Source organism: Macaca thibetana, chromosome 3, assembly GCF_024542745.1.
Source record: "Macaca thibetana thibetana isolate TM-01 chromosome 3, ASM2454274v1, whole genome shotgun sequence".
In the NCBI taxonomy this organism is placed as follows: Eukaryota; Metazoa; Chordata; class Mammalia; order Primates; family Cercopithecidae; genus Macaca; species Macaca thibetana.
In genome coordinates, this window is record NC_065580.1 from 15118297 (window position 1) to 15128745 (window position 10449).

General features: G+C 40.6%; 1 protein-coding gene and 1 non-coding gene across 2 annotated transcripts; both read left to right on the plus strand.

Moving 5' to 3' along the window:
- The first annotated feature begins 3850 nt into the window (after window positions 1-3850).
- Window positions 3851-6892, plus strand: LOC126951040 (cTAGE family member 8-like). Its single transcript, XM_050784925.1, has one exon. It carries the CDS (start codon window positions 4483-4485, stop codon window positions 6811-6813), a length of 2331 nt encoding a protein of 776 aa, XP_050640882.1. The 5' UTR covers window positions 3851-4482; the 3' UTR covers window positions 6814-6892.
- A 514-nt stretch (window positions 6893-7406) lies between these two features.
- Window positions 7407-7509, plus strand: LOC126951787 (U6 spliceosomal RNA). Its single transcript, XR_007724648.1, has one exon. It is a non-coding gene; the product is annotated as a U6 spliceosomal RNA (small nuclear RNA).
- Window positions 7510-10449: the final 2940 nt, after the last annotated feature.

The following is a 10449-nucleotide window of genomic DNA, read 5'->3' on the forward strand; positions in this document are numbered from 1 at the left end:
GTGCTCTGTCCCAGGGAGACGGGGGTTTTATCTATAAGCCCCTGGCTGGGGCTGCTGCCTTTTTTAAAATTTTTTATTTTTTCAGAGATGCTCTGCCCAGAAAGGAGGCAGTCTGGCCACAGCGGCCTTGTTGAGCTGTGGCAGTCTGGCTACAGTGGCCTTACTGAGCTGTGATGGGCTCCACCCGGTTCAATCTTCAGAGCGACTTCGTTTACGCTGTGGGGGTAAAACCGCCTATTTGAGCCTCAGCAATGGTGTATGACCCTCCCCCAACCAAGCTTGAGCATCCCAGGTAGAGCTCAGACTGCTGTGCTGGCAGCGAGAATTTCAAGCCAGTGGATCTCAGCTTGCTGGGCTCTGTGGGGGTGAGACCCACTGAGCCAGACCACTTGACTCCCTGGCTTCAGCCCCCTTTCCAGGGGAGTGAACGGTTCTGTCTCACTGGCATTCCAGGTGCCACTGAGTTATGAAAAAAAAAACAACTGGGTACCTCAGTTTGAAATGCAGAAATCGCCCACCTTCTGTGTCAATCTCACTGGGAGCTGCAGACCGGAGCTGTTCCTATTCGGCCATCTTGCCAGCCAGAGCTCGGATTTTTTATCTTTCTTCCTTTCCCTATATATATTTTTTTCTGTTCCTTTCCCTTTCCCTTTCCTCCTCTCCCTAGAGGGTGTGACGGAGGATAATGCTGGGTAGGGCCTTTTGGCTTTGCTTCCATAACCTTGTGCACTTTTGTCTGCATGTTTTATATTGGGCTGGGTACTTTGACCTACAAGCCAGAAGATGGCGCTTATGGGTAACAGCAGGTTGCTGCCAGTGTGGCTGGGTATATAGTTGATCCTTGTTTACCGGGAAAACACTGAGTGGGGCTGGACCTGGCAAGTCCATCTACAGGTCCCCCAGTGATAGGCACAAGCACCAGCTCTGAGGGAGAGTCCAGTGGGCAGCCACCAAGTGTCCAGAGGCATGCCTCGGCATGGAGGTAGGAAACCTCCTTGGCCCCAAATTCTCTGCATAGGAGTGTCAGAGCCAGCCTAATCTCCTAATCCAGGAGAGTGGCTGCTGCAAATGCCTGGAGATCTGCCTGGTTGTGGGGTGGAGAGGGTCTCCTTGCACCACTATCACTGCACAGGAAGGACGGGGTGGCTCAGGCAGGTGCTCCAAATACCTGGAAATCTGTGAAGCAGAGAAGGTCTCACTGCACTGCAATCTCTGCACCAGAAGAATGGAGCAGCTCAGACTGCTGAATCACGCTAATGGGCACTCTGAATCCCTGGATATCTGCCTGGGCATGGAGTGGAGATGGTCCCCTTGCACGAGGATCTCTGCACAGGAAGGAAGGGGCAAGCCAGGCTGCTAGCCCATGCGAGCAAGTGCTTTAAATACTTGGAGATCTGCTCATGTGTAGAATGAAGAAGGCCCTGCTACACCACAGTCTCAGGAAAGTAGGCTGGGACACCCAGCAATAACACACACAGACCAGTTCTAGTTCATCAAACTAGCCCTGGCTGAAAGTCTCATTGCCCAGGAGAAACCACAGCCGTAGCAGCTCTCCTCCCGCCCAAGGCCTGTGACTGGGGAAAGCACAATTCCAGTGCCTACTGTTGAGATGTTTTCCACGGTTCTGTCTGTGGAGGACCCTACCCTGATCCAGAGCAGGTGCTCCAGTCTCTGTCCCAATACTAAAATGCCTGCATGGTCACTCTGCTGGGTTGCCAAAGAACAGCTGACTTTAGATGCACACAAATTAAAAATGGTGTCCTGTTCTCTGTCCTGGGGCTGGGAAAATGCCTGTGGTTTTTTCCAGTATCTGTCTCTGTCAGTGTTTCCAAGCCTCTCGCGAAGTTAGCTCCAGGATTTGAGAGAAACAAAGTGCTCTCTCTCAGCCTGGGTTGCTCAGATCCTCAGTGGAAACGTGAGTTACAGCGGGAAGCTTCTACCTCTCATGTGCTGGGACTTCATTCACTTTTATCAGCTGGACAGCATTATGGTGGCTGTTTGCCAGCATTCTCCTCCTCGGGATCTGGAGTGTTCTTCACAATTCCAGTGGATCTCCATTTTCCTTCTTGAATTAAAGCTCACAGTATTTATCTTTATGTACTGCCTTGCTATTTCCAAGTGGCTGTGGCATGCTAAAAGCCTCAAATTGCCATCTTGAAAAAAAAAATCTACCAATAGTGTTTGATATGAGTTGGCCAATACTCAACTGAAAATAAGAAACAAATTTATGTGCAAGGACAGTCTCTGAGGTTGAGCATTTTTGTTCAGTGATGAGGCATTTGAATTATCAACATACTTAATGCTATGGAAATCTATAGAACCAATTTCTTTAGGAAACAAATTCATATCTTAATAAAGAACATCCTTTTTATTGTTTAATTGCTGAAACAAGATGTCAGCCTATTACCCTAAGTAACCAGTTCAATCCTAGCCATTTACATCATCTAGTACCAAGTGGTATTTTTCAGAGAAATGAACAGGAAGAGGAAAATTCCTTGACTGGAAAAAAAAATTGATACATATAATCATTACAGAGCTGTATATTTATATAAGACTAACTGTGAGATGAATGAAGAAATCTCTGAGATTCACTGTTGAGTAGCTTAAAATTTCCAAGTCCTCTGCTAGACTTGAAAACTATTTAGTGTTGAACAAGAATAAGATACTATATCTCACAACTCCTATGTAAATATTTCCATTCCTACTTTCTTTCTGCTTTCATTTTCACTGTGATCTATAGCCTCTCTTTCAGCCTCCTATTTGTATTTTACAACATGTATAATTGCAGATTTATTCTTTAATTATCTCATTTTCATACGATTTTTATATCTCTTGAATGATTTCTTGGAAACTTCTGCCTTTTTATTTTCCAGAGCAGCAGAGTATTTTTAGGCAATAATATTTTACCTTATCATGTCTTTCAACCATTAAAAGAAAAAGGGAAAGTAGTAAAATAAACGAACAAATACAGACAGTCACCAACTTACAATGGTTTCACTTAAGATTTTCAACGGCACGATGGTGGGAAAGAAATATTCATTGAGTAGAAACCATATTTCCATATTTCAAGTACCCATGCTACTATTATGTTTTTTAGTTTCAGTACAGTACTCAATAAATGACATAAAATATTCAACAGCTTTCTATAATATAGGCTTTGTGTAAGATTATTCTGCCCAACTGTAGGCTAATGTTAGTGTTCTGAGCATGGTTAAGGTGGGTTAGGATAAGCTATGATGTTTGGTAGGTTAGGTTTATTAAACATATCTTCAAGCCAGGTATAGGGGTGTGTGCCTACAGACCCAGCTGCTCAGGAAGCTGAGGCAGGAGGATTGTTTGAGCTCGAAGAGTTTGAGAATATAGTGCACTATGAGCACACCTGAGAATAGCCACTGCACTCCAGCCTGGGCAACACGACAAGAGTCTACATTAAGAAAAACAAAAACAAAAACAAAAACAGCATCTTCACCTTAGAATAGTATCAACTTCTGATGGGTTTATTGGAACATAATCCTATCATAAGTTGAGGAGTATCTTTATATAGCAGAATATAGTAACATACTACGGACTTGTTTTCTCAAAGCATAAAGATAAACCACACCAATGATCATTCATGGGAGAGGGACACCCAGACAGTGTCCTGCAAAATGAGAAATACTTGTAAGACATACTTCACATTCCTCACTGAGTCTCTTTCCCATGAAATAAAATCATTAAGAAATTTTTAGTAATATTTTAATTAAAATTTTGAGTATAGAAAGAAGGTTGTATAGCATTACATTAAAAATAAAATAGATAAAATTTTAAAATAAAAATTTTACATAAAAGTAAATAAAAAATGTCAGGCTTATGTACTAAAGTATCAATAATGCGTTTAATTATGAATGGTCTACCAATTAAGAGACAGATAATAGAAGAGTGTATTTAAATGTATCACCCTTTCGTATATGTTTCTTGTATGCTGTGTACAAGAAACTCACTTGAAATTTACCAACACAGGTCAGGACAATTTAAAAGGATGAAAAAATGTATATTGCACAAGCATTAATGCAAGGAAAGCAAGAGTGCCTGTATGTATATCAGCTAAAGCAAAGAAAATTACCAGAAACAGAGAGATTATATAATGATCAAAGGTTTAATCCATGAAGAAGACAGCAATTTTAAAAGTGAGTTCACCAAAAAACAGAGCTTCAAAATATGTGATGAGAAAACTGCCAAAACTAAGGCGCATGGGACTCGGACCTGCGCTGCCTCAGGATGTAAAGTGTAACAAGGGGGCAGGGGGGATGAGGGGACAGCAGCATGGGCCTGTGAGGCCTGTGCGGTGCCCGCGTTCCCAAGCTCCCCCCGCAGCTGGCTCCGCAGTGGTCCGCTCCGCTTGGTGGCCGCGTGCGGATTCGGATTCCAGACCCCAGGCTGCGTGTTCTCCACCGCTTGTTGTGGCCAGTGTTACTGCGGAGACCCCAGAGCAGCCTCGGCGCTATGGAGGAGCCGGGCGCTACCCCTCAGCCCTATCTGGGGCTGGTCCTGGAGGAGCTACGCAGGGTTGTGGCAGCACTGCCTGAAAGTAGGAGACCATATTCGAATCCTCATGGTTTTCCATGGGAACTGGTGGTATGTGCAGCCGTTGTTGGATTTTTTGCTGTTCTCCTTTTTCTGTGGAGAGCTTTTAGATCCGTTAGGAGTCGGCTTTATGTGGGAAGAGAAAAACAACTTGCTGCAACGCTTTCTGGACTAATTGAAGAAAAATGTGAACTACTTGAAAAATTTAGCCTTATTCAAAAAGAGTACGAAGCCTATGAAGCAGAGTCGTCTTTAGAGGATGCCAGCTTTGAGAAGGCGGCAGCAGAAGCACGAAGTTTGGAGGCAACTTGTGAAAAGCTGAACAGGTCCAATTCTGAACTTGAGGATGAAATCTTCTGTCTAGAAAAAGAGTTCAAAGAAGAGAAATCTAAACATTCTCAACAAGATGAATTGATGGCGGATATCTCAAAAAGGATACACTCTCTAGAAAATGAGTCAAAATCCCTGAAATCACAAATAACAGAAGCCAAAATCATCTGCAAGATCTTTAACATGAGTGAAGAACGACACGAGATAGCAATACAAGATGCTTTGAATGAAAATTCTCAACTTCAGGAAAGCCAGAAGCGGCTTTTGCAAGAAGCTGAAGTATGGAAAGAACAAGTGAGTGAACTTAATAAACAGAAAATAACATTTGAAGACTCCAAAGTACACGCAGAACAAGTTCTAAATGATAAAGAAAATCACATCAAGACTCTGACTGGACGCTTGCTAAAGATGAAAGATCGGGCTGCTGTGCTTGGAGAGGACATAACGGATGATGATAACTCGGAATTAGAAGTGAACGGTGAATCGGAAAATGGTGCTTACTTAGATGATCCTCCAACAGGAGCTTTGAAAAAACTGATTCATGCTGCTGAGTTAAATGTTTCTTTAAAAACCTTAGAAGGAGAAAGAAACCACGTTGTTACTGAGTTATCTGAAGTTGATAAAACAAAGGAAGAGCTTACAGAGCATATTAAAAATCTTCAGACTCAACAAGCATCTTTACAGTCAGAAAACATGTATTTTGAAAGTGAGAATCAGAAGCTTCAACAGAAACTTAAAATAATGACTGAATTCTATCAAGAAAATGAAATGAAACTCCACAGGAAATTGACAGTAGAGGAAAATTCCCGGATACAGGAAGAAGAGAAACTTTCTAAAGTGCAAAAAAAGATCAGCCATACCACTGAAGGGCTGGAGACCTATGGAAAGCTAGCCAAAGATCTGGAAGAAGAATTGAAGAGAACTATTAATTTTTATCAAAGGCAGGTTATTTCCTACGAGAAAAAAGGACATGATAATTGGTTGGCAGCTCAGACTGCTGAAAGAAACCTCAATGATTTAAGGAAAGAAAATGCTCACAACAGACAAAAATTAACTGAAACAGAGTTTAAATTTGAACTTTTAGAAAAAGATCCTTGTGCACCTGATGCTTCAAATACAGCATTTGGCAGAGAGCATTCTCCATGTGGTCCCTCACCATTGGGTCAGCCTTCATCTGAAACGAGAGCTTTTCTGTCTCCTCAAACTGTGTTGGAGGGTCCACTCAGACCCGCACCTGTGCTTCCGGAGGGAGGAGGAAGAGGCCCAAGAGGCCCAGGGAATCCTCTGGACCATCAGATTACCAATGAAAGAGGAGAACCAGGCTGCGATACGTTAACCGATCCTCACAGGGCTCCTCCTGACACTGGGTCCCTGTCGTCTCCGTGGGAACAGGACCGTACGATGACGTTTCCTCCACCAGGACAATCACATCCTGATTCAGCGCTTCCTCCACAAAGGGAAGACAGATTTTATTCTAATTCTGATGGACTGTCTGGGCCAGCAGAACTCGGAAGTTTTAATACGCCTTCTTTGGATAAAATGGATGGGTCAATGCCTTCAGAAATGGAATCCAGTAGAAATGATGCCAAAGATGATCCTGGTAATTTAAATGTGCCTGATTCATCTCTCCCTGCTAAAAATGAAGCAACTGGCACCGGCTTTGTTCCTCCACCTCTGGCTCCAATCAGAGGTCCATCGTTTCCTGTGAATACAAGAGGCCCATTCATGAGAAGAGGACCTCCTTTCCCCCCACCTCCTCCAGGAACCATGTTTGGAGTGTCTCAAGGTTATTACTATCCACCAAGGGATTTCCCAGGTCCACCACGTGCTCCATTTGCAGTGAGAAACCTCTATCCACCGAGGGGTTTTCCTCCTTACCTTCACCCAAGACCTGGATTTTACCCCAACCCCACATTCTGAAGGTAGAAGCGAGTTCCCTTCAGGGTTGATTCCGCCTTCCAAGGAGCCTGCTACTGAACAAGCAGAACCACAGCAAGAAACCCGACAATATTTTTGCTCTCTTCAAAAGTAATTTAGACTGATCTCATTTTCAGTTTAAGTAACGGCTGTTACTTAAGTGATTACACTTTTCTGAAATTGAAGTTTAAGGAATTATAGTTCTTAGTATAGTAGTTTATAAATAAAGATGATTTAAATACAAATCTATGAGTAAATCATTTCCATTTTATTATATTCTAGATAGTATAAGTACTTTAATTTGGTGAACTAATCCACTTTTATAGAAACAATAGTGGGAGTTTTATATATGTAATCTCGCAGGTGGGGAGGTTTTAAATTCTAAAGGTTGTGTCTTCATGCCAAGAAGTGTATTCACTGTAGTTGTAGATAAATGTGAAAATAACTTTATGCTTAATTAAATTTTAGTTGACTTTTTTAAAAAAGAAAACTGCCAGAACTGAAAGGAGATATAGATGAATCCACAATTATAGTTAGAAATTTCCTCATACCCTTTTCAATAATTGATAGAGCTACACAGAAAATCAGCAAGGAGTGTTGGCTTTGGCAGCACTTTCTAAAATTAGAATGATGTAGACAAGATTAACACAGCTCCTGCATATAGATTACACAAAATTTTGTGAAACATTTCATATTTTTAAAAAGAGGAAAAAAAAAAGAAAAACAACAAGAATATAAAACAACTCAAAATGCCATTAACCCCAAAGGAATCAATTTGGCATTTACAGAATATTCCACACAACAACAGCAGAATACACATTTTTTCTTGAGTGCTGACAAAACACATGGCAAGATAGAGCTATCCGAGGCCCTAAAACTTGCCACAATCAATTTAAAAGACATAGTAATCATCCAGAGCAAGTGAAAACCACAAATCATTGTAGGGAATCCAATTGGTAATCAGCGTAAGAAAGATATGAAAATCCCTAAACTTATGGAGGTTTAAAAACACACTTCACAATAATCTATTCATCAACAAAGAAGTCTCAAGGAAAAATTTTAAAATACATTGGACTGGATAAACATGAAACTGTGACATATCAAAGTGCTGAGAAGGAAACTTATAGCAATAAATGCATGCATTGGTAAAGAGGAAAAGTCTCGAGTGAGCAATAGATTTCCACCTCAGGAACCTAGAAAAAGAAGAACAGAATAAACTGAAAGCAAGTAGACGGTGGGGATTAATGAAGATAAGAACAGGAAACACATTTAAAAGAGAAAAACAATAGTTAAATCAATGAAAAAAAAGAGATAGCTCTGTTAAAAGATTAAGAAAATTTAGCAAACTCAAGCAGAAATTAAAAGGAAAAGAAAAGACATACATTTTAAATATCATAATGAAACAGGCGATATCACTACAGACACCGCACATCACAAAGGACAATCAAGGAATATTACAAACCACTCCACACACATAAATTAGACAATTTAGACAAAATGGACAAAATGCAGTGTTCCTGCTGCAACACAAACTAACTCAACCCACCACGCAGGAATAGACCATTTGAATAACTCTATAACCATTAAGAAAATAGAATTCCTAATTTTAAAACTACCAAATAAGAAATCTCTAGGTTTAGATGGTTTCACTGGAGAATTCTAACATGTTTTAAAGAAATTAACACCAATGCTACACAATCATTTCCAGAAAACGGAAAAGGAGAGAACACTCCCCAATTTATTTTTTGAAGTTATTATTACACTGATACCAAAACCAGGAGAGATACCAAAAGCAGGGTGTGTGTGGATATGTAAAGATATGTATAACTTAATATTAACAAATAGAGTTCTACAGTATATTAAAAAAAATGTACCCCATGTTCAAGGGGGGTTGTTGCCAGAAATACAAGGCTGATTAAATCTCAAAAAGTCAATCAAAATAATCCACCATGTTAACAAACAAAAGAAGGAAAGTTACATTGTATCAGTTGATACATAATAAACATTTAACACATTTCAATATCCGTTCATGATAAAAGTTCTCTATAAAGTGGGAATAGAGGAAACTTTAGCCACTTGATAAAAAGCATCTACAAAAAGCTAGCATTATACAGTCATATGTTGTTTAACGATGCGGATAGGTTCTGAGAAATGTGCTGTCAAGTGATTTTGTCATTGTGCAAATGTGGTAGAGTGTACTTACACAAACCTAGATGGTATATAGAGTAACTGCTATACACCTAGGCTATATGGAATAGCTCATCGCCCCTAGGTGACAAACCTGTACAGCATATTAGTGTACTGAATACTACAGGCAATTGTAACACAGTGAGTGTTACATTTATGTGCTTGAAACCCAGGGCCCTGGTGGCATAGGCACCCGGGGAATCTACTGGTCTTCTGGTTGTGAAGAACATGGGACAAGTGCAGTATCTGGGCCGGAGTGCATCATTCCTCATGGCACAGTCCCTGGAGGCTTCCCTTGGCTAGGGGAGGGAGTTCCTTGACCCCTTATGCTTCCTGGGTGAGGTGAGGCCACACCTGCTTCAGCTCACGCTCCATGGGCTGCACCCACTGTCTAGCCTGTCCCAATGAGATGGCCAGGTACCTCAGTTGGAAATGCAGAATTACCCACCTTCTGCATTGATCTCGCTGGGAGCTGCAGACCAGAGCTGTTCCTATTCGGCCAGTCACAACTTTATTTCTTATTTTCTAAAAGATTTTATTGAATACACTTTAAGTATAATACAAAGTATTTTTTCAAATAGTGAAATAATCATTTTTTTCCTTTTTCATCTGCTGCTATGAGTGGATTCATAAATTAATTTTCTAATGCTAAAGCAATATTGAGTCCTGGTATTATGTGCATTATGATACGTGTAAGTTATTGTTATAAGTTTAATATTGTTCTGGGGATTCTTATATCCATATTTAGGAGTTAGACTAGCCTGTAGTTTTCTCTTCCAGTGTACTTGTTATGTTTTGATATCAATGTTACATCTTTCCTCATAAAATACATTATTGAATGCTCCCTCTTTTTTTTCTGGAAGTTGTCATAAATATTAAAATTACTTGTTCCCTAAATATTTGAAAGAAGTCACCCAACATTGGTCTGGAAATTTCTTTATAAGAGGTTTTTAACAAGCTTGGGATGCTGAGACAGGCGGGTCATGAGGTCAGGCGATAGAGACCAGCCTGACCAACATGGTGAAACCCTGTCTCTGCTAAAAATACAAAAATTACCCAGGTGTGGTGGTGCTCGCCTGTAATCCCAGCTACTCAGGAGGCTGAGGCAGGAGAATCACTTGAACCCAGGAGGTGGAGGTTGCAGTGAGCCGAGATTGCACCACTGCACTCTGGCCTGGGCAACAAACTGTGACTCCATCTCAAAACAAAAACAAAAACAAAACAAAACAACAACAGAAAAACGTTATTAACTACTGCCAGCATTCCCTCAGTAGTTACAGAATTATTGATAAACTTCTTAGTTCAGTTTTAAAAATGATGCTTTTCAACAATTTGTGTGTTTTACCTAAATTTTCAAATGCATTGGCTTAAAGTTGTTTATTCATTTCTGTATTATTATTTAATAATCGCATCATCTGTCATTTCTTTCCCTTTCATTCCTGATGTTATTTA

Excerpts from the sequence above, each read along its gene's own strand:
- LOC126951040 (XM_050784925.1), top strand. The coding sequence starts at position 4,483 with ATGGAGGAGCCGGGCGCTACCCCTCAGCCCTATCTGGGGCTGGTCCTG.